At 40.3% G+C, this 25,128-nt stretch overlaps 1 protein-coding gene and 1 pseudogene across 1 annotated transcript in view; one reads left to right on the plus strand and one right to left on the minus strand.

The window, feature by feature from the left end:
• Positions 1-502: 502 nt before the first annotated feature.
• LOC143653610 (uncharacterized) overlaps positions 503-25,128 on the minus strand; it is a 72,329-nt gene continuing 47,703 nt past the window's right edge. Inside the window, exons 3-7 of the mRNA XM_077124756.1 lie at positions 5,156-5,385; positions 4,557-4,683; positions 3,663-3,761; positions 3,071-3,153; positions 503-2,625 (exon numbers count right to left, since the gene is read on the minus strand). Of these exons, the coding sequence (XP_076980871.1) occupies positions 1,681-2,625; positions 3,071-3,153; positions 3,663-3,761; positions 4,557-4,683; positions 5,156-5,158 (1,257 nt within the window). The 5' untranslated portion in view covers positions 5,159-5,385 and the 3' untranslated portion in view covers positions 503-1,680. The remainder of the gene's footprint in view (positions 2,626-3,070; positions 3,154-3,662; positions 3,762-4,556; positions 4,684-5,155; positions 5,386-25,128) is intronic.
• LOC143653611 (ras-related protein Rab-28 pseudogene) lies at positions 8,320-9,102 on the plus strand (annotated as a pseudogene).

Raw genomic sequence — 25,128 nt, forward strand, 5'->3', positions numbered from 1 at the left:
GTACCTAATATGTCATCTTCAAACACTCTCTTTTTGTCCCCAAGTTTTCTACTTTTTTTTCCCACTCTTTGATTTACACTACTCAAGTCCTCTCTTAAGCCTATATGTAATGGAAGTTATGAAAAGAAACAGTTTCTTGGTCTCTATTTAAAGGAAATCAATCAGTCCTTCAATATTTCATAAAATATAAGCTGTGCTGAGATGGCCACAGTGGCTCAATTTTTCATATACACATGTTCTGGATAATAACTTACAAAATTAATCTAAAGGTCTGCATTTTCACATTTGGGTCGTCATAACAACATTGCCTAAGGACCCTGTAGGTTTTGGAATCTATTACTTCTGATTATTAAGATAATTATTTCAGTGAGTTTGGATTGATATTCCCTAATAGGCTATGAGGAGAAATGGGAATGCTTTAGACCTCTGCTTGGCTCAGTAAACTACTACGTGCAGGACTCTATCACCACTGATAGATATTGTTGTTACTTATATGAAGTATTGTTCCCTTTAAGATCAGAAACAAACCCAAAATATTTGCTCCTACTCTTCAGATATTTCATCACTGACCCTCCAAAATGCCCAGCATTTATCCATCAGACAACAAAAAGCATATTTATCCAAGAAACTCCAAATCAGACTTCATATTCTCCTATCCCAAAACACATAGCACTCCACTGATCTCTATAACTCAGCCACTAAATATCCAGTAATTTTCCCAATCCCTCAAACACCACTCCAAATTGAGACAAAACAGCTCATGTCTACAAGCTATGCAGTTCCTGAATTAATGATTTCCCACGATTTTACAATAAATACATTCACCATCATGAAATTTCTGGAATGCCCCAAGGGGTTTCATCCTAATAAAGACTTTCCCTCTTATTTCATGTTTTGATGACTTTTCCACCTCACTCCCTATTATCACAGTTATCCCTAAATTGAGAATTTTTAGCACACCAAAACTTGTTTCACTGAATGACAGTACACTGCAAGTACAAACTTCACTCCAATGAAGTTCATTCATTTATTTAAAGCATAAATTACAATTTAAGGAGCTTCAATATTGAGTGCACAGAATTCTCCACATGTAATTTCTCTGGCTACATAACAGTCATAGATTAGGATTTTCCACTTCTATCAGATTTATACTGTGAGTTCTCTCATACGGTATATCATCAGGCCAACTAATGGCTTTTTGACATTCATATGAATTCTCTTATGTATAAGTTTCCTTATTTTACCTGCAATAATACTGATGAAAGCCAATAACTCATTTCAAGTGGCTTTTCTTCAGTATGTGAATTCTCTAGTGTGTTTAAAGGTTAAAACTATGGCTGAAATCTCTTCGTATTCTAAATGCATAGTGTGAGTTCTCTCATTCCATCTACACTCAGAATATCAACTGAAGGCTTCCCCACACTGATGACATTAATAGCCTCCCTCGCAAGTTTCAATAATTTCACATTGTCTAAAGTTAGAAAAATTTAGTGTTCCCATACATTCTTATGGCTTCTGTCCACTGGGCATTCTTTCATATTGCCCAAAGGCAGAACTATAAGTGAAAACTTCCCCATACAAATGACAGTCATGGGATTTTCCTGTAGTCTGAGTACTCTCATATCTGAGGGTAGAACAATAACTAAAGACTTTCCCAAATGGATGGCTTACAAAGAGTTTCTATCCAGTGTGCGTTCTCTCATGTCGTCTAAGGGCAGAACAATCAATGAAGGCTTTTCCACATGTATGGCACTCATAGGGTTTCTCTCCAGTGTGAGTTCTCTGATGTCTTCGGAAGGCAGAATAATCAATGAAGGCTTTCCCACATGTATGGCATTCATAGGGTTTTTCTCCACTGTGTGTTTTGCCATGTTTTCTAAAATGAGAATATTGGCTGAAGGCTTTCCCACACTGAGAACACTCAAAGGGTTTCTCTCCAGTGTGAGTTCTCTCATGTTGTTTGAGGACATGACCATGGATGAAGGCTTTTCCACATGTATGGCATACATAGGGTTTCACTCCAGTGTGTGTTCTCTCATGTTGTCGAAGATTAGAAGATTGACTGAAAGCTTTTCCACATGTAGGACATTCATAAGGTTTCTCTCCAGTATGAGTTCTCTCATGTTTTTGAAGATCAGAAGATTGGCTGAAGGCTTTTCCACAAGTCTGACATTCATAGGGTTTCTCTCCAGTGTGCGTTCTCTCATGTTTTTGAAGATCAGAAGATTGACTGAATGCTTTTCCACATAGATTACATCCATAGGGTTTCTCTCCAGTGTGAGTTCTCTCATGTCGTCTAAGGCCAATAAATCTAATAAATGTTTTCCCACATAGAAGGCATTCATATAGTTTATTTCCAGTTTGAGTTCCATTGTATCGTTTGTGGCCAGAGCTTTTAATGAGGGCTTTAGTACTTTGAGGGTATTCATTTGATTTACTTCTCATGTGAATCTGCTTATGTTCATTAAAAGATGTCTGGTCACTGAGAACTTTTCCAAGTGGGTTGCTTAAATATGGTTTCTCTCTCAAGGGAATTAATGCATTTGGAGTCACTGTGGATCTGAGAGTGGAATCTTCTTGCAAATAAATAAATTTAAAGGAATTCTTTTGAGTGTGAGATATCTGCTGTGGAGAATTAGATGAGACTGTCAATCATTTGAACATTTACATACATTTCTTCATTTCCCTGAGTGCAAATTCTCAAGTAATCCTACACTAAAAGTCTCCAATTAAAATCATTCCCATTTTAGTTTCAAACACATTATGCACTTTCATGGAAGGAGATTTTCTTTAATATATCATCCAAATTGCAGAGGTATCTGATTAATTTTGAACTTCATAATACTTCAAAATTTGTGTATCTGAACAATGTTTACATAATCATCTTTTATAAGAATTCAGAGTTTTATGTTCAGTTTAATTTTCCCAAAATTCAAACTATTACACATTTTTGCTGGATTAGCTTTTAACTCCAACATTAATTACACCTAGGTGACTGCACTAAATTCCTCATTTATTCAATTCCCAGGTATTTATTTGGAAAACTAGGGTTAATACCAATGAAGCTTACCAATGACATGATATCAGAATTCCCATTCCTGTAGGTAAGTTGCATTAATATAATTTCCTGGTCTCGACAGGCAATTTTCCTGCCTATAATTGTTTGAAGAAAAACATAACAAATTGTTAGAGTACCATTATGGGAACAAAAATGTTGGAAAGTCCAAAATATACTGGGACATTTCAAACATTGACACCTGGCTGAAATGTAACATCAAATTAAGGAATACTCTAGGCAGAAAACATTATAGGACTTTTAAATAGATTTTCAGGGTTGAAATATGACAAAAATAATAAGTGGGGGGGTGTAAGGGAGGTAAAAAGAAGGAAAATCTTCCAAGAGAAAGACAAGGACAAGATTCATTGTGACAGTTTAATTCCAATAGTACAGGGATATCACTTTTCCAAAATCAAAGACATTTAAATAGAGCTTGATAAGTTTATACAATAACAACCACATATGAAGAAAATTCCCCCGATATCATCATCTACATTTCAGAGATCATAACGTATTTAAGAAAACCTGAAGCTGATACTCCCAAGGACCTATTCATTTACAGATAAGGCCCCTCCACTACTGATGCATAGGTTCCAGAACTCACCTGAACTCTGGTTTTGGAGAAATTCCATTCCTTCTCTCCACACTGTGTCTCCTTTTGCCAACTGGGAAATCACATCTGATTGGCAGACCTGACATCCTGCTTGTAGGAAAAAAGATACCCTGAATTTGAGTTAAGTGTTAATAGTTTATTATCAAGTCCATGGCAGGCTACCAAAGAAAAAGGTAAGCACTGAAGGCCAACAATGTAAAAGTATTTTGAATACAGAGCACTGACAATATTTCTCCAGCAAAGGTATAACTCTTGACCTTCTTCTCATTACAGTTGGGACCTGTGGTTGTTGTGGCCCATGCACATGTTCAAAAAGATGCAGAATCCTCCATATTCTAAAAAGGGAGAAATTCTATGTTTTCACAATTGCTGATTATTACTAAAAAAAAATCCAATAATCCTAAACTGCACCAAAACAATCTAAATTCTATGTGGAAAATGATATATGTAGTGTTTTTACTATTGTATTCTGATGCCTCAGCACTGGCCCTTATAGCTGAATAATTATTTCATAATGTATAGTTCCTTATTTATCCATTCAAAGGTTATTCACTGACTTCCCAGCACTGCTCTGAGTACTGGAGCATGAGATCCAAAAGATACTAAGTTGTGGTCAAGAAGTTTAAATTCTGTGGGGGTGAACTAGATGTAAGTAAAAAGTTAGAAAACATATTTAATGTAGGTGATTGAATGTGTTATAAAATAATTTAAATGTGTTAACAAAATAAAAAAATATAAGGATTATAAAAAGGTTATACAACAGTACAGAGAAGCTGGCACTGGTACTTAAACAGAAGATGCCATATGACAGATATGATAGATATGTAAGTAGATAGATTAAATAATTGACTGATACATACCACTGATAAACTTTCAGAGACTTACCCACTGAAACCAGATGACTAATATTCTCCTGCATCACTTCTCTGAACAGTTTTCTCTGGGATGTGTCTAGCAAAGCCCACTCTTCCTGGGTGAAGTCAACAGCTACATCTTTGAAGGACATTAACTCCTAATATATCACAGAAATTCGGTTTCACATAATGCCATCCTTAACAAAGTCCTGAGTGTGAAGCTCAAAATGTCAGGATTGAGGAAGCAGAGACTGTGTATATAAAGCTGAAAATGTGTTTGGGGTTCCAGCAAGGTCAATCTCAATGCCCAACTGCCATCTGCCTTTCAGATATACTCAGACACAAAGATGTTCTGAATACATGTAACTCCATTGTAAAGGAATATCACATGACATGTGCTGTGATATATACCTGGTAATTTCCCAAAAGACTTGTAATTATGACTTCCGGATACTGATTACAATACCTGCTTTAGAGTATGCATAACTAAACGATCTTTTCCACCACTTTCAGGTAAATCTACAGACTCGTCATTAGGCAAGAAATATCAATGATAAATCACTTTTAATAAATGACTAGGATTGGATTATGTTGGAAAGGAGAATACTTATTGATGAACCCCAAACTTACCATAACGATTCTAGAGTCCAGATAAACTAAACTGAAGAACAGATCCTTGAACAGCTCATGAATGGACTCTGAAGATTTATGACAATATGACAAACTTCCTCATCTGTTGGCAACAGTGGTACAACTTCAGTTGAAGAATTCCCTACTCATCCATGCTGGCATTGTTAATAACTCACTGAAGCTGTCTTCCTTTGGATTTTCACTCACAACCAAACAGTAGGTGAGCAAAGCTGAGAAAAAAAGATAGAAGCCTTCAGATGCAAGCCGTGATCACAAATCCAGACTCACCTGTCATGAATCCCAACTATTCACCTGTTAAGTAAATCCAGTCCAAACAGGAACATAGTGCACTCCAAGAGAAATAGGGGGAGGTTTCTCCTCTCCCTAGATCAATACGTTGGATTTCCTGGCTTCTCTAGTAAATAATGAAGATATGCATATCTTCATTTTTACAGATAAGGACATGAAAATCACTAAATTGTATGTATTAGTTATCCACGGTATACAAGTTTGAAAGGATCATGTGCCCTGAAAATCCTGATCCATCTTGTGGAGGCAACATTTCTTTTAATCCCTATCCAGCACTGAAGGTTGGAAACCTGATTAGAGTATTTCCATGGAGATGTGGCACCCCCCATTGTGGGTATTAGCCTTTGATTAGAGGGAGATGTGACCCCACCCATTCCAGGTGGGTCTTGATTAGTTTACTGGAATCCTTTAAAAGTGGAAGCATTTTGGAAAAAGCTTCAGAGCCATAGGAGAGTCACAAGAACCAAGAGAGCCCATGCAGCCAGAGACCTTTGGAGATGATAAAGGAAAATGTCCTCAGGGGAGCTTCATGAAACAAAATCCTGGGGAAAAAGCTAGCAGACATATAGCAGATGCCACCATGTTCGCCATGTGCTTTTCCAGCTGAGAGAGAAACCCTGAACCTCATCGACTTTCTTGAACCAAGTTATCTTTCCCTGGATGCCTTATATTGGACATTCCTACAGACTTGATTTAATTGGAACATTTTCATGGCCTTAGAACTGTAAACGTGCAACTAATAAAGTCCCCCTTTCAAAAGCTGGTCTATTGATGGTATACTGCATTCCCGCAGCAAGCAAACTAGAATATACGTAGTGTTCAGGGAAATTAATTTCTTCCCTGATTCCAAAACACAGGAATTCCTGACCCATGACTCATCTGGAATTAGGTCTCCACCATCAAGCAATCTGTAATTCCTCAGATATAATCATGCTTGGTTGATGCACTAGCATCGGTTCTCTAATATCCATCCCTGTCCTCTGGACACTCACTCCTTCTTTGCTGTAACCTGTAACCAGTTCTTCTGGGTATACCTGCTTAAATCATCTTGGTTCTTCCACATGTGATGAATAACAGTTTAACATTCCAAACAATTAAGTTCTAGATCTCACTCAAATGGACTGGGATATCACCCCAGAAACTTCTATTTAATTATGGAGATCTATTCAAGTTTCTGATCAATTCGTAGGACCAATGGCTTCCATCATGCAAAACTGATCACGAAAAACTCCTGCATCAGAAAATACCAGACGTATATGGGTTATAATGTCATTGTCATGTTCCACAATCCTCTTATTATTAGAAGGCTGAGAAGATACAGAATGAAGAGATTTTGGAGAACACCTATTTGCTCACTCTGATATTTTTCTGCAGGGGCAAATGAAGTCTTTTTCATATATTAATCATCATCAACTGCAACATCCCATATTTCATCATTTATATATGTGAACTGATGAGCAAAAGTAAATTCTCCTCTAAAACATCATTAATAAGTATATGCATTTCATAAATAATGATAACACATCATAAGCAGAGGTAGGATTAACTTACTCAATTGTACCTGAAGTTCACGGAAAAAAATAGTTAACTAAATACATTTGGAGAACTACATATTTTCAAAAAGTGTAATCTTCATACTACATCTGACGATAAATATATGGAGTCAATTTACTCCATATATTTCCTGAGAACAGTATTTCTGAGGTGCCTTTGAATATCTACTCCATCACTCAATAAATATCTGAGGATTTACCAGATCTGTCCACTTAGGTGACTCAAATAACCTGCCTTGCCCATTACTGCATCTGACCTAGTACATTATCAAGTTGTTGCTTTAGATCAAAAGGCCAAGTAAGGATTCTACGTACTTTTAGATATACCCTGAAGAATCACTCTTCCACATTCTATAATCACTTCAAGTCCCATGGTTTTGAATCTCACATAATCTCACGTTTCACAGCACACAGAATGAAACTAATAGTAATCAGAAGAATAATGTAATTTGGCATATCACCTTACTTTAGGACAAAATCTCTACAATTATTTTTACATTCATATTCATTAGTTATTCTTTCTCTCTCATTGAAGAGACATGTTGACCCTGATTAAATTTGTCCTTCCTGTTTCTTCAGAAGCCATATTAGTGATTAAAATTGAAATCTTTACCACCAACCTCTCCTCTTATCAGAATCAATCTCTTAAATAGACTTTCTCTTCTATTTTGAAGCAAAATGCCCCTGAACCAATTCCCTCTCTTATGCTGATATCCTGCTGTTCCTTTCACTGTCAAACTGCTGACTATGTTTACCTGTTCCTCCCACTGCCTCAAATAATGACTGCCAATATAACTAAAGATTCCTCTTAAATAAATCATGCTATGCTCTCCAATGAGCTCCTCATAAATAAATATAGACCCACAGATGGTGGGTCTCAGTCTATAGATTGAACTTGGAACCAAAGAATATTGGTACATGAGCAGCTTTTGATAGTTACTTTTTCCTAGACTTCATTGATATCTCAGTTCCCTGTGAGTATTCAAGCTATTCCAGATACTCTTTCATTATGTGTTCTGTCATACACTCAATGCTATCTTCTTTTTCTTCCCATTTCTAGAGTTGAAGTAAGTGGGGAAGTAAAAATAATCGCATACCAATAAAATTTAAATACTTTAAAATACTACTCTCACAGAACAATATATGAAAGCTGATAGTATTTATTAAATAGGAATGTATAAAGACAGCTCATATCTCATGGTTTGGAAAACTCCCCAGAAGCCAAAATTAAGAGTGGGCAAGATGGCGCTGGCAAGTGATTCACTCCAGATCCCTTTGGTGGCTGCTGAGACACAGGAGCAGAGGGTCCTGCCCTCAGTGCCGCCCTTCCTACCCACTCAGGCCACCAGAGGCTTTCTTCTCTCCTTCTTCCTTCCACCTGGGGAAGGTGGTCCGGGTCCCAGGACACCATGTCAGATGCTGAGGAAGAGGGTCAGGACCGGCAACTGAAACACATCATGCTGGGGGACGACACCTCCAGGAAGATGTCCTCAGCTATGTGTTTTGCTCAAGAAACTTTTGGGAAACAGTACAAAATATAGGACTGGATTTATTTTTGAGAAGGATAACATTGCCAGGAAACTTGATGCTACTCTTCAAGTTTGGGATATAGGAGGGCAAACAATAGAAGGCAAGATATTGAATAAATATATGTACGGAACACAGGGAGTCCTCTTGGTATATGATATTACAAACTATCAAAGCTTTGAGGATTTAGAAGATTGGAATACTGTGCTGAAGAAATTGAGCAAGGAATCAGAAATCCAACCTCTGGCTGCCTTGGTGGGCAATAAAATTGATTTGGCACATAAGCAAACAGTAAAACCTGAAAAACACTTAAGATTTTGCCAGGAAAATGGTTTCAGTAACCACTTTGTCTCAACCAAGACAGGAGACTCCGTCTTTCTGTGTTTTCAGAAAGTTGCTGCTGAAATCCTTGAAATCAAATTAAACGAAGCAGAAATAGAACAATCACAGAGGGTGGTGAAGGCAGATATTGTAAACTACAACCAGGAATCTATGTCAAGAACCGTTAACCCTCCTAGAAGCTCTATGTATGCAGTTCAGTGAATGCATTTTTCCTTTGTAATGATAGTTCTGCCTGCCCTTCACCTCTGTGTGGGCCAGAAGAGCTGCAGGAACTGTATGAGTGACCATCTCTGAGCTCAGTTAACATGTTCCTCTGAGCTTGCTTCACTGTCAAGTGTTGCCTCACAGCTGCAGGCAGCTCCTTGGACAGGAAAGAATTCAACTTCAGGACCACACACTTGGAAATCAAATAGAAAGCCCATTCTCTAGAATTAGATTGCTTCATTAAAAAAAAAAGACGATGTTGGTTCTCTTTATGTCCTCACTTTTTACCTTGATATAAAGTTTTCAGCCATTTATGAAAATTCCCCAAGTCTTGATCATCAGCCAGGTATTTTGCCACAGCACAGGTTCATTTTCTTATCTGAACCCATACGTGGCAAAGTATACTTCAGAGTGCATACATTTAAGCAGTAATATATTTTTTCTACAGATACTTAAAAAGGCATTCTTTTGCAGTCTATTGTAAGTGAAAATACATAAAGCTGTATCTAAGTGAAAATGCTTGGAATAAAGCTGTAATACAAATTTTTTTTTTCATTTCTAAAAGGGCCCTAAATTGTTTATATTGTAGCTTGTAACTCGTAAAGTAGTGAGTACCTGATATTGCATTTTAATTACTGTATCATGGTCATTACGTATTGTGTAATATTCTGGTTAGATGGTGTATTAGTTAGGGTTCTCTAGAGAAACAGAATCAACAGGGAACACTTGCAAATATAAAATTTATAAAAGTGTCTCACGTGACCGTAGGAACGCAGAGTCCAAAATCCACAGGGCAGGCTGCGAAGCTGATGACTCCAATGGATGGCCTGGATGAACTCCACAGGAGAGGCTCGCCAGCCAAAGCAGGAATGCAACTTATCTCCTCTGAGTCCTCCTTAAAAGGCTTCCCATGATTGCATTTAGCATCACTAATTGCAGAAGACACTCCCCTTTGGCTGATCACAAATGGAATCAGCTGTGGATGTAGCTAACGTGATCATAACCTAATCCTATGAAATGTCCTCATTGCAACAGACAGGCCAGTGCTTACCCAATCAGACGAACAGGTACCACAACATGGCCAAGTTGACACCTGTCCCTAACCATGACAGTCCACCCCTTGTCAACTTGGCACCTATACCTTAGATTTCCAAATGAAAACAAAAATAAGCACACATTTTTTCTTTTACCTGACAATACTCAACTGTCCTGCATATAACTGGAAACACATTAAATCTCTCCAGAATAGGGTGCAAATCCTTGGACAACATTCATTCTTAAACTTGATATCTTACAACTTAAATAGTATAACACAAACAAAACAGCATTACAGTCCTCGTTTCTGTAACTGATCACGTGGTCGAAGTTCATATTTATCACTACCTTCTTCCACTACCCATTCCATGTTCCCTTTCCCCTCAGCAAGCACTTCAGCTGGCCGTGGTTCTTTGCCTGGTGGGGTGACCCAAACCTTCATTCCTGAAGTCTCAGAGCCATTAGTGGTCCTGCCTGGATTGTGTTGTTGCAGTTTTCCATTGATTTTAATCACAGGGCATGGTAGTACTAATAGACGCCCCAGGGGATCTCCTATATTCCAAGAAAACTCTTCTTTACCTCCATTATGTAGTTGCAGTCCTACTTCCTTCTGATAGTCAGGGTCAATTACCCCAGACAATAATGTAATTCCCTTCTTGGTGTGTTGATCCAGAGGCATAAATAGCCCAAAGTGGCCAGGTGGCAATCTTAACTTCCAGTTCAGTGGTATCACTGTTGTTTCTCCTGGAGAAAGCACACCCCGTTTTGGAACTAAAACCTGTAGACCAGCAGAACTCAGGGTAGCAGGGACAGGAAGCAAAAATTTTCCCAGTGGATCACTAGGAGTAATAGTGAGTGGCACCACACCCATTTCCACCCCTTGGTTCCTGGACCCATGGATCCTGGCTATGGGAGAAACAGCACCATACAGTGGACGCTGATTCAGAGCATACACAGCTTCCTGGAGAACATTACCCCAGCCTTTCAAGTTTTTGCCACCTAGTTGGCACCGTAATTGAGTTTTCAAAAGGCCATTCCACCGTTCTATCAATCCAGCTGCTTCTGGATGATGGGGAACATGGTAAGACCAGAGAATTCCATGAGCATGTGCCCATTCCCGCACTTCATTTGCTGTGAAGTGTGTTCCTTGATCCGAAGCAATGCTATGTGGAATACCATGGCGATGGATAAGGCATTCTGTAAGCCCACGGATAGTAGTTTTGGCAGAAGCATTGCGTGCAGGGAAAGCAAACCCATATCCAGAGTATGTGTCTATTCCAGTTAGAACAAATCGCTGCCCCTTCCATGAAGGGAGTGGTCCAATGTAATCAACCTGCCACCATGTAGCTGGCTGGTCACCTCGGGGAATGGTGCCATATCGGGGGCTGAGTGTGGGTCTCTGCTGCTGGCAGATTGGGCACTCAGCAGTGGCTGTAGCCAGGTCAGCCTTGGTGAGTGGAAGTCCATGTTGCTGAGCCCATGCATAACCTCCATCCCTACCACCATGACCACTTTGTTCATGAGCCCATTGGGCAATAACAGGAGTTGCTGGGGAAACAGGCTGACTGGTATCCATAGAACGGGTCATCTTATCCACTTGATTATTAAAATCTTCCTCTGCTGAAGTCACCCTCTGGTGTGCATTCACATGGGACACAAATATCTTCATGTTTTTAGCCCACTCAGAAAGGTCTATCCACATACTTCTTCCCCAGACCTCTTTGTCACCAATTTTCCAATTATGGTCTTTCCAAGTCCCTGACCATCCAGCCAAACCATTAGCAACAGCCCATGAGTCAGTATACAAACGCACCTCTGGCCAGTTTTCCTTCCAAGCAAAATGAACAACCAGGTGCACTGCTCGAAGTTCTGCCCACTGGGAGGATTTCCCCTCACCACTGTCCTTTAAAGACACCCCAGAAAGGGGTTGTAATGCTGCAGCTGTCCACTTTCGGGTGGTACCTGCATATCGTGCTGAACCATCTGTAAACCAGGCCCGAGTTTTCTCTTCCTCAGTCAATTCACTGTAAGGAACTCCCCAAGAGGCCATAGCTCTGGTCTGGGAAAGAGAAGGTAATGTGGCAGCAGGAGTGGAAACCATGGGCATCTGTGCCACTTCTTCATGTAACTTACTTGTGCCTTCAGGACCTGCTCTGGCTCTATCTCGTATATACCATTTCCACTTTACAATAGAGTGCTGCTGTGCACGCCCAACTTTATGGCTTGGTGGGTCAGACAACACCCAACTCATGATAGGCAACTCAGGTCTCATGGTAACTTGGTGGCCCATGGTTAAGCGTTCAGTCTCTACTAAGGCCCAGTAGCAGGCCAAAAGCTGTTTCTCAAAAGGAGAGTAGTTATCTGCAGCAGATGGTAAGGCTTTGCTCCAAAATCCTAAGGGTCTGCGTTGTGATTCTCCTACTGGGGCCTGCCAAAGGCTCCAGACAGCATCTCTATTTGCCACTGACACTTCCAGCACCATTGGATCTGCTGGATCATATGGCCCAAGTGGCAGAGCAGCTTGCACAGCAGCCTGGACCTGTCGCAGAGCCTCCTCTTGTTCAGGTCCCCACTCAAAATTGGCAGCTTTTCTGGTCACTCGATAAATGGGCCGGAGTAGCACACCCAAATGAGGAATATGTTGTCGCCAAAATCCAAAAAGACCAACTAGGCGTTGTGCCTCTTTTTTGGTTGTGGGAGGGGCCAGATGCAGCAATTTATCCTTCACCTTAGAAGGGATATCTCGACAAGCCCCACACCACTGGACACCTAGAAATTTTACTGAGGTGGAAGGCCCCTGTATTTTTGTTGGATTTATCTCCCATCCTCTGACACGCAAATGCCTTACCAGTAAATCTAGAGTAGTTGCTACTTCTTGTTCACTAGGTCCAATCAACATGATATCATCAATATAATGGACCAGTGTGATGTCTTGTGGGAGGCAGAAACGATCAAGGTCTCTGCGAACAAGATTATGACATAGGGCTGGAGAGTTGATATACCCCTGAGGTAGGACAGTGAAAGTATATTGCTGACCTTGCCAGCTGAAAGCAAACTGTTTCTGGTGGTCCTTACTAATAGCTATTGAGAAAAAAGCATTTGCCAGATCAATAGCTGCATACCAGGTACCAGGGGATGTATTGATTTGCTCAAGCAATGATACTACATCTGGAACAGCAGCTGCAATTGGAGTTACCACCTGGTTGAGTTTACGATAATCCACTGTCATTCTCCAAGACCCATCTGTTTTCTGCACAGGCCAAATAGGAGAGTTGAATGGGGATGTGGTGGGAATCACCACCCCTGCATCTTTCAAGTCCTTAAGAGTGGCAGTAATCTCTGCAATCCCTCCAGGAATACGGTATTGCTTTTGATTTACTATTTTGCTTGGTAGGGGCAGTTCTAGTGGCTTCCACTTGGCCTTTCCCACCATAATAGCCCTCACTGCACGAGTTAGAGAACCAACGTGGGGATTCTGCCAGTTGCTCAGTATGTCTATGCCAATTATACATTCCGGAACTGGGGAAATAACTACAGGATGGGTCCGGGGGCCCACTGGACCCACTGTGAGACGGACCTGAGCTAAAACTCCATTGATCACCTGGCCTCCATAAGCCCCCACTCTGACTGGTGGTCCAGAGTGACGTTTTGGATCCCCTGGAATTAATGTCACTTCTGAACCAGTGTCTAATAATCCCCGAAATATCTGATCATTTCCTTTTCCCCAATGCACAGTTACCCTGGTAAAAGGCCGTCGGTCTCCTTGAGGAAGACTTAGAGGAAGGTCAACAGTATAAATTTGTGGCAGTGTAACAGGTTTCTTCCCCATAGGGACCTGGCCTCCCCTTCATTCAAGGGGCTCAGGGTCTGTAAACTGTTTCAAGTCTGGAAATTGATTAAGGGGCCGTGATTCTGTGTTTTTGTAATTCAGGTTAGACTTCTGTTCCCTTGACCTAGAACTCTTTTGTTTATACAGCTCCAACAAGAATTTAGTAGACTGCCCTTCTATTGTATTTCTAGGCACCCCATGATTTACTAGCCAATGCCACAAATCTCTGCGTGTCATATAATTTTGATGCCTCCTTTGAGTTTGTTGTCTATTATAATACCCACGTCTACCCTGTCTTTGGTGATTAAGTGCTGCCACCTGGCTTCTGCCAACTCGGGATCCTGTCATCCCCATTGTGTTTAAGGATTCCAGCTCAGTGACAGCAGTTCCTACAGTAATATCTGACCTACAGAGAATTGCAACCACAGAGCTCTTGAGGGATGATGGTGCTAGTCTCACAAACTTATTTCTCACTGTTCTGGTAAAAGGTGCATCTTCTGGACATTCCTGGGGTGTAAGAGCAGGCTTTGCATGATAAATCCACTCTAACATCCCAATCTCTCTAAGCCTCTGGATCCCCTCATCTACATTATACCAGGGCAGTTCTGGCATTTCAACCTCAGGTAATGTTGGCCACCTTTTGATCCATGTTTCAACCAACCACCCAAACAAGCTGTTAACACCTTTTCTAACTGCTCTAGCTATAACATTGAATGCAGAATCTCTGCTTAGTGGGCCCATATCAATAAATTCAGCCTGATCCAGCCTTATATTCCTCCCACCATTATCCCACACTCTTAAAATCCATTGCCACACATATTCCCCTGATTTCTGTCTATATAAATTGGAAAACTCACACAGTTCTTTTGGAGTATAACGTACCTCCTCATGTGTGATACTTTGTACCTCACCTTTAGGGGCCTGTTGGGACTTTAGTCTAGTTATAGGTCTAGAAGAAATGAGGGGTGGTGGGGGTGGGTCATGAAAAGAATTAGAAATATCTTCCAAGCCATTTGCTTCAGGGCTTTCATTTGCAGTTTCATCTGGTGAAACAGGATTAATAACTCTAGGGCTAATCCCTTCAGGAGGAGGTTGGGTGGCCAATTCCTCAAGGCAGGCTGAAGGTGGGGCGGCTATGTCCTCAGGGCAGACTATTACAGGGTTATCTAAAGAAGGCTCAGCATGGTCTAGGGTTTCAACCTCACCCCCAACATCATTATCAATCCATATGTCACCATCCCATTTTTCAGGGTCCCACTCCTTTCCAATCAATGCCCTCACTTTAACGGCAGACACCATGCAAGACTGAGATTTCAGTTTACGTTGTAAAGTTGCTACTCTAACAATAAGATTCTGAGTCTGATTTTCAGAGATCTCAAGTCTACGGCTACAGGAAATAAAATTTTCCTTGAGGATACTCATAGAAACCTCTACATCTTTCAGACGGCACTTAAGCTTCTTGTTTGAAGCCTTAAGCCCATCCCTTTCACCCTTTAATGCAGACAGTGTATCTAACAACAACCAACCAACATCTCTATAACTCTTATTTCTACAAAACTCTGTAAAGGTGTCAAGAACATTATCCCCCAGAGTCTGGCTTCGTACAAGCGAAGCATTAGGAGAATCGAATGATGATATTTTGACTATCTCCTTTGCCAACTCAGTCCATGGATTGGGAGTGTCATTCTGATTATGGGAATCAGAGTCCTTAGAGTCTCTGAGCCCAGTCAGAGTAGAAAACCATTCATAAAAACCCATTTTTAAGATTCTGTTCCTTAAGAACCACTCCTGGTACCAAGATGTATTAATTAGGGTTCTCTAGAGAAACAGAATCAACAGGGAACACTTGCAAATATAAAATTTATAAAAGTGTCTCACGTGACCGTAGGAACGCAGAGTCCAAAATCCACAGGGCAGGCTGCGAAGCTGATGACTCCAATGGATGGCCTGGATGAACTCCACAGGAGAGGCTCGCCAGCCAAAGCAGGAATGCAACTTATCTCCTCTGAGTCCTCCTTAAAAGGCTTCCCATGATTGCATTTAGCATCACTAATTGCAGAAGACACTCCCCTTTGGCTGATCACAAATGGAATCAGCTGTGGATGTAGCTAACGTGATCATAACCTAATCCTATGAAATGTCCTCATTGCAACAGACAGGCCAGTGCTTACCCAATCAGACGAACAGGTACCACAACATGGCCAAGTTGACACCTGTCCCTAACCATGACAGATGGTGTTCTAGTTTGCTAGCTGCCGGAATGCAACACACCAGAGACGGATTGGCTTTTAATAAAAGGGGATTTATTTTGTTAGTTCTTCAGAGGAAAGGCAGTCAGCTTTTCACTGAGGTTCTTTCTTGCATGGGAAGGCACAGGGTGGTCTCTGCTGGCCTTCTCTCCAGGCCTCTCGGTTCCAACACCTTTCCCCGGGGTGACTTCTTTCTGCATCTCCAAAGGCCTGGGCCGAGCTGCCAATGCTGAGATGAGGTATGCTAAGCTGCTTCAGCTGTGCTACGCTGTGCTCATTTAAGCACCAGCCAATTAAGTCAAACCTCATTCACTGCAGCAGGCACACCTCCTAGCCAACTGCAGATGTAATCAGCAACAGATGAGGTTCATGTCCGCGGCAACAAAACTAGGTGCCTTCACCTGGCCAAGCTAACAACTGTCTACTACCACAGATGGCTTTAAGAATTTTGATAAAATTCAGCGGATGCTCCACATGAAATTTCTCCAGCAAACCGCATAAAAGTAGCCCCAGAATGAGCTATGACATATTGTTGGATCATTGTGGATCAGACTGTACAAAATGTTCAGATGTTTTTCTCCCAAAAGTAAATTTATTTAAATTTAAAAAAAAAGTGGGGACATTGAGGTCAACTCAATTTTTTAGGCAAGTTTCACAGAATAGTACAATTTTGCTCTCCTTCCAAAGTTCTGAACTATTCAGCTTCTTTATCTATGGAAGAATTCGATCTCTGTTTCCATTGTATAGGAAGAAATATTTGCTAAATCTAATAAGTGATACATCTCACAGATACCAAAACCTGATTGTACAGACACCAAACCTAATCAGGGTTTCATTCCACAGTCAGATCTTGTTCACCTTGACTGGATTTAGAAGCTAAATTAAAATTAAAGCCTCAAACAATCCCTTGGGAAATAAAGGATTATTTTGAGGGCTAATTACTAAATATTTTGCAACTAATTATTATTAATAGGAAAAATACAATGTCCCAGAGATAGAATAGGGAACTAAATATGCTGGGTCTATTTGGACAAAATGCCTGAATTCCCTGAAGGAAGGCTGGGATTAAAATAAAGGAAAGGGCGGTGTGACAGTGGCTCAGTGGCAAAATTCTCACCTGCCATGCCTGAAACCTGGGTTCAATTCCCGGTGCCTGCCCATGCCAAAAAATTATATATATAAAATTAATTAATTAATTAAAAAATAAAGGAAGGGGTGCAAGGGTAGTTCAGTATTAGAATTCTCCCCTGCCATGTGGGAGATTCAGGTTTGATTCCCAGCCTATGCATATCCCACCACAAAAAAAAAAAAAAAACAGTAACAAACAAACAAAAATTCTGTAAATGGTGCTGCATTAACAAGATACTCACATAGAAAAAGAAGGAAATGTGACCCCCACCATACAGCATACAAAAGAAAAAAGGGAAAATCTGTGATGGACGTAAATGTGACAAAAATGAAACAGGTTACCGAGATGGAAGATAAGGGAGGGAAGTGGTGGGACATATGTCATGCGTAGTTGCTAGGACTTGTAAAAGGTATTTACTAACTCTTCCAAGATAAAGTGGGAACTCCATTTCATAATTCTTTTTTTGCAGAGGTAAAATTAAAATTTAAGTACTACATACTTAATACTTTTCTTACTAAGAATGTGAATTTATGTTTGAGTGGAATTCTACGGAGTCAATTTTATTAATTCCCTAATTAGGGTAGATTTTAAATCTGAATAAGGTTGCAAATAACAATGAAAAAACAATGAGATATATGTACCTATGTATATATGAAAACAATTTTCCTTCTGAAAACAGGCAATTGGGTCTTATGACTATTTGCATATTTAATGTAGACATTTCCCATACTTTACTGTGTACTCTAAGGAAATGGACCTCAAAAGCAACTTTTGGGAATGTGAATTTATGTTTGAGTGGAAACCAACACTGAGGAAGGATCAGACCTGGGACATACCAAAAAAAGATTGTTTAAAAATGGTCCTAAAATTGCTCAAAGAGCCAAACATAAACATGGAAAAGAATGAAAGGAAATCAGGAAAAAGAAAGATGAACACAAAAAGAATACGAAATACAGAGATGGAAATTATGAAAAGGAAACAAAAAAGACATGAACATCACAGTGTTCTAGTTTGCTAGCTGCTGGAATGCAACACACCAGAGACAGGTCGGCTTTTAATAAAAGCAGATTTATTTCATTAGTTCTTCAGAGGAAAGGTAGCTAATTTTCATCTGAGGTTCTTTCTTACATGGGAAGACACAGGGTGATCTCTGCTGGCCTTCTCTTCAGGCCTCTGAGTTGCAACAACTTTCCCCAGGGTGATTTCTTTCTGCATCTCCAAAGGCTTGGGCTAAGCTGCAAGTGCTGAGATGAGGTATGCTGAGCTGCTTGGGCTGTGCTATGATGTGCTCTCTCATTTAAGCACCAGCCAATTAAATCAAACATCATTCATTGCAGCAGGCACACCTCCTAGCCAACTGCAGATGTAATGAGCAACAGATGAGTTTCACATACCATTGGCTCAAGTCCACAGCAACAGAACTAGGTGCCTTCACCTGGCCAAGTTGACACTGAATCTAACTACCACAGACAGTAACAAAAATAAAAACATCCCCATCGAGTTTCAAAAACAGATTGATTATGGGAAGATGGGGATTAATTAGCTCCAGGAATCAGTTCCTCCACCAAAGAAACTATCAAAATGACAGGATCTGTTTGAATCAATGAATTTGAAACTCCAGAGTCCAGTGGAACACTGTGTAGCATCCAACAAAGAGCAAGAGGAAGATTCTGGCAAATTGTAGAAAGTGCTTGTGTTAGTTAGATTCAGTTGTCAACTTGGCCAGGTGAGCATACCTAGTCTTGTTGCTGCAGACATAAGCCAACACTACGTGAACCTCATCTGTTGCTAATTACATCTGCAGTCAACTAGGAGGCGTGTCTGCTGCAATGAGTGATGTTTGACTTAATTGGCGGGTGCTTAAATGAGAGAACACAATGTAGCACAGCCTAAGCAGCTCAGCATTCCTCATCTCAGCACTAGCAGCTCAGCCCAGGCCTTTGGAGATGCAGAAAGAAGTCACCCCGGGGAAAGTTGTTGGAACCCAGGGGCCTGGAGAAAAGACAGAGACCATCTTGTGCCTTTCACGTAAAAAAGAACCTCAGTGGAAAGTTAGCTGCCTTTCCTCTGAAGAACCAACAAAATAAATCCCCTTTTATTAAAAGCCAATCCGTCTCTGGTGTGTTGCATTCCGGCAGCTAGCAAACTATAGAACAGTGCTGTTTTAGTTTCCCAATGCTGCTGGAATGCAGCACACCAAAAACGGATTGGCCTTTATAAAGGGGATTTATTAAGTCACAAATGTACAGTTACAAGGGGGGTTCTCTGTAACACTGGAAGGCAAATGGTTACGTGTGTCAGATTCCTCTCCTGGTCTCTGGTTTCAAATGGCCTCCCCTGGGGTATTTCCCTTCCACATCTTCAAATGTATGGATCTTTGTTGCCTCTGAGCTCCAAGCACAGCTGATCTGATGTGAGCTCCTTTTGACTTCTTTTAAAGCCCACAGCTATTAGATTAAACATAACTAGTTGTGGAAGGCACTCCCCTTAACCAAATGCAGATGTAATCAGCCACGAATGAAATTAATGTGTTGACGATTCAAGCCCACAGAACAGGTAAGTCAGTACTTGCTTGATCAACAGTTGGACTTACCTGGCCAAGTTGACACCTGAAACTATCTATCATAAATACCAATGAGTTTTAGTCTTTCTGCAGTAGCTACCATCTCCCATACCCCAGGCTCATGGCAGGCAGCAGTGGGGATTGGAAATTGGGCTCCTGTGCAGCCTGGAGGTGCCATGGTGGGACATAAAAACAATCCTCCAAATACTGGAGAGATGTCATCCGATTTATGATCAGACACTTGAGATAACTGTGGGCCAGCTCTGAGAGAAGCCACTGTTCCAACCCCACTTGAGCAAAGCAACGGAGGAATACTAAGGACTCTTCCCTTCCTCAAAATTACAGGAAATAGTTAAGGGCTGCATTAGCCAGGCAACTCTCGATCAAGGAAACACAGCTTCAAAAGCCATATAAGATCCTCCTGGCCCACACACTGGACTCCCACCACAACTCCTTCCACAATGCAGGATAAAGCCAACTTGAACTCACATTGTGAGTTCCAAGATCTGTTCCACGGGAAGAACTGTGGCCCCTGTGTACAAACTTGGGTGGATGCACATTAGTGCCAATCTTTCAGGTAGAAGTCTAAGAGACTGAGTCAGGGAACATGTCTTCACTAACCATCCTGAAGTTTGTCTTGAGAGCAGAGACACTCCATGCAGACAGCTGGGACAGTGTGAAAAATAATTAAGTTAAAGCAGCCTGGAGCAAAGAACTATTTGCATTAAGCAACACTAAACAGCACCTAGGAAAGGCAGGAGGCCAATTTCAAAAGGAGAAATGGGGGCATTCACTTAAACCCCTGTAAATTGTAAATGGGGAATTCCTATACCCTCTAGCAAGAACAAGTCCAGGAGAAGAAACAAACTCCCCAGCTCCAGGTCCACAAGTCTCAGATAAGAGAGGACCCTACATTTTCCATATGCCTCAGGCTGATCTTCTTGATGGGAAGGAAACCACCAGCCAAAGCAGAGTAAATGCGCAGGTAGTGAAAGGTGATTTTTGCCTTGGTTTAGTTGTGTTGATTAGCTCCTAGCAATCAAAGGAATCCCATCACCAGCTGATACAAACAAAAGAAACAGACAGCTAAGGAACTAAATCCAAGAGTTAAACACTCTAATTTATTAAAATGTAGAATATGCAAAAGAATATCACAAGGCAAAGAAACACAAAATGATGATCCATCCAAAGGAATAAGATAAAAATCTACACACCATCAACAAAAAACACCAGATTTTGGACTAACTGGAGAGAAACTTTAAAATAATGATCCTCAATATATTCAAGGAGATAAAGGAAAATATGGAGAAAGAACTAAAGCACATAAGAAAATAATGAAAAAACAATATAGAAATCTCTCCAGAAAAATGAGAAAAATAACTGAAATGAGAAGTACTCTATACAGGGTCAATAGTAGGTTAGAGGTAACAGAAGAAAGACTCAGTGAACTCAAAGACAATAGAACTGAAGTAATTCAGGCTAAGGAGCAGAAAGGAAAAATTTTAAAAGACAGGACCTGTGTTAGTTTGCTAACTGCTGGAATACAATACAACAGAACTAGAATGGCTTTTAATACAACAAATTTAGTAAGTTACTACTTCAGTTCTAAGGAAGGGAAAGTGTCCAAATTAAGGCACAAACAAGAGGTTACCTTCACGTAAGACTTAAGGCCAAAGGATCAGGAACGTCTGTCAGCTAAGTAGTCATGTGGCTGACATCTGCTGGTCCCTTGCTCCTGGGTTCCAGGCTTTCAGCCTCTATTCCTGTGGAGATGTCTAATTTTACTTCTCAAGGGCTGGTTTTCATCTCTTGGGTTCCCTTGGTTCCCTCCCGGTTCTGGCTTAACATACAATGGCAATGTCAGCTGGGATCCAACATCCCAAACATCCATGTCTCTCTTCTCCACATGTCTGTATCTGTGTCAGCTCTGCCGTGAAGTTTCTGTTGGTTCTGAAACTTCTGTCATTGCTTTAGGCTCTGTCATTTCTGATACTCTCTCCAAAATGTTTCCTCTTTAAAAGGATTTCAATAAGTTAATCAAGGCCCACCTAGAATGGGTGGAGTCACATCTCCACCTAATCAAAGGCCACACCCAAATTAGGCAAGTCACATCTCCATAGAGATAATCTAATCAAAAATTTCTACATACAATATTGAATCCAGATTAAAAGAAACAGCTGCCCTCAAGATTGAATCAGGATTAAAATATGGCTTTGCCAGGGTACATAATATTTTCAAACCAGCACATTCCTCCCTCTGAACCCAAAAAAGACATTTTTTTCATATACAACATACATTCACTCCATTGCAACATCACAAAAGCCTTACACCACACCATTTCAGTAACAATATATATACAATACAAGGTTAAAACCAGTACAAAGTCTCATCAATATATTCCTTTATCTCCTTGAATATATTGAAGATCATATATAGTTACTGGTAAGGCCTGCTCTAAGGCAAATATTTTCTTCAGGCTCTGGACCTGTGAAACTCAGAAGAGTTTCTACTGCCAGTATACCAAGGAGGAACAGTCATAGGATACACGTTTCCATTCCTATAGGGAGAAATCAAAAGGTAAATAGGGGTCTCTGGACCCATACAACTTCTAAAACCTGCAGGGCAAAACCATTGGATTTCCAAGTCTGAAAGTCATTTATCCTCAGTGCTTTAGAAAGCAGCAGCCCCACCCTTTCCAAGGGCCTATGCAGCAGCCTTGTTTCCTCTCCAAATGCTGGGGTGGGTAGCAACCTTGGTGGACATTAAGAAGACCACCTTTTTCTCCATTCCAATCTCTCTAAGCATTGGGGCTGCACCTAGGCTCTCTGCCATCTCTGAGGCATATGCTCAACCCCTCCAGAACAATGTGGTGGCAGCAAGGCTCTCCCCAATCACCAAAGAATGTGCTCTACCCTCTCTGAGGTCTGAGATAACACAATTCTTCCTGAACAATGAGGTGGAAGGCCCACCCTTTGTCTTTGGGGTAAACTCACCCTCTTTAAGTGCTTAGGTAGATACACTCTCCTGACCTAAAGTTTCTTGGTTTCAAACCTTAGTTACACAATTCTGTCTCTGGAGTTATTTTTCCTCAACTGTGTCCCTTTTCTGCCCCACTTATCCAGACTAGCAGTGGTTCTGTTTATACAGATTTCACAGCACTCTTGTTGGTTTTCTATGTTGTAGGCAAAGATCATAACCATCAGACAATAGGATTTTCCACAAATCCTTCATGGATAACTCCATCTCCAGCCCTGTTTTTTTCTGAAATGGGTGGCTGGTTCCATGTTTGGTTAAATCCTCACGGGGGACACGATTCTCTGGGGTCTCCCTTTCTGGAAGCCCAGACTTTTCCACTAACTTATGGGGTTTGGAATTGTATGCACCCCAGAAGAAAAACAAGTTCTTAACCTTTTGATGAGGGTATTCAGTTAGGTGTCACCCACCTTATTCAGGATGGATCTTTATTTGCAGAATATGAGAGAGTGAGTGAGTGAGCTGGGTTATGGGTAGAGACTACAATTGTGAGCTGTCTGATAAAAGGGCTTAGATTGCTTTTTGAGAGAGACTGTTGATAGAAATATGGATGCTAAAAGTACTTCTGATGAGGCCTTAGATTGAAATGATGCATGTGTTATTGGCAACTGGAGAAAAGATGATCTTTATTTGAAAATGGCAAAGAATTTGGTGAAATTGAGTTCTAATGTTACGTAAAAGGCAGAAATTAAAAGCAATGAGCTTGAATATTTAGCTAAAGAGATTTCCAAATTAATTGTGGAAAGTGCAGCCTGATTTCTTCCTGAAGCTTATAGAAAAATGTGAGAGTAAAGGAATAAGCTGAGAACCACTATGGAATGAAGAATCCTGAAACTAATGATTGGGAAAATAATGTTTCGGTCGGTGAGTTTCCAAGAATAGTGCTTCATGTGAGGGTTCAACTGAATATAAATCTAGTCAGCCATCCCAGTGTAAATCAGGATTGGAAGTACAGCTATCCAGAAAGTATAGAAAATCCTACTGTCTCATGGACTGGACCCCTGTGCAGTACATGGAAAACCAGCCAGTTTTACATGAGATCTGTATGACTGGAACCACTGACAATATGGAATGACAAATTGGACAGAAAGGGATGCAAAAGGATAGATTAAAGGTAAAATCACTTCAAGAGCAGAATTATGGATGCTGAGGCCCTGCCTCTCTTTTAAGCCAAGAAAGTCAAGATTAACAAGTGTTAATCCTGTTACTGGAGTCCTTTATAAATGGAGTGAATACAGAGAAAGAAAAAGATAATGCCACAGAAGAAGCTGAAAGCAATTAAACCCAGAAAAGAAGGGAAAGACCAGCAGATACTGTCATGTGCTCCATAATGTGGAAGAAGTGAAAGGATCGCTAGCAGGTTATCTTCAGGAGAAAGCATCACCATGATGATGCTTTATGATATTTTCACAGCCTCAATACTGCAAGCATGTAAGCTAATAAAGTCCCATTTTTAAGCTGAACCATTTCATGTTACCAACTTTGAAAGGCTTAGGAAACTAAAACCAACATTAAAACTATGAATAATGGAAGTCCCTGTAGAAGAAAGAGGCAGAAGAAATATTCACAAACATAACGGCTATGAATTACAAATTTAATGAAACACTTATTATACACAAATCCAAGACATTCAATGAATGCCAAACAAGATATATCAGAGAATCACACCGTGACATGTTGTACTCAGTTGGATGCAGAGAGAAAGAGAAAATATTACCAGAAAATTTTAAAAATAAAAAAACATAAAATTGTACAACAGTGAGGCCTAATGATACAATAGATAGTATACTTATATTTCATTAATTGTAATAAAAGAAAAGCAATACCTTTATCAATAATAGGTAACTGTGGGGGTATACTGAAACTACTTTCTGCATGATTTTTCTCTCAACCTGAAACTTCTATAATTAAACATGCCAACTAAATATCCTAGATTTGGTTGAAAACTGTCTTACATTCACAGATAAAGACAAGCTGAGAGAGTTTATAATTTTAGACTGGCATGACAAGAGATACTAAACAGACAATAGATAGCAGCCACATGAAGAAATAAAGATCTCCAGTGAGGGTAAAAACATGGATAAATATAAATGAGAGTTTATTATAATTCTGGTTTATAAAATCCACTTTTTACTTCCTACTTTATGTAGTATTGGACACATATTATAGAAACATGTAATGTTTGAAAATAACTACAGGA

The sequence above is a fragment of the Tamandua tetradactyla genome, chromosome 13, assembly GCF_023851605.1.
Source record: "Tamandua tetradactyla isolate mTamTet1 chromosome 13, mTamTet1.pri, whole genome shotgun sequence".
NCBI lineage: Eukaryota > Metazoa > Chordata > Mammalia > Pilosa > Myrmecophagidae > Tamandua > Tamandua tetradactyla.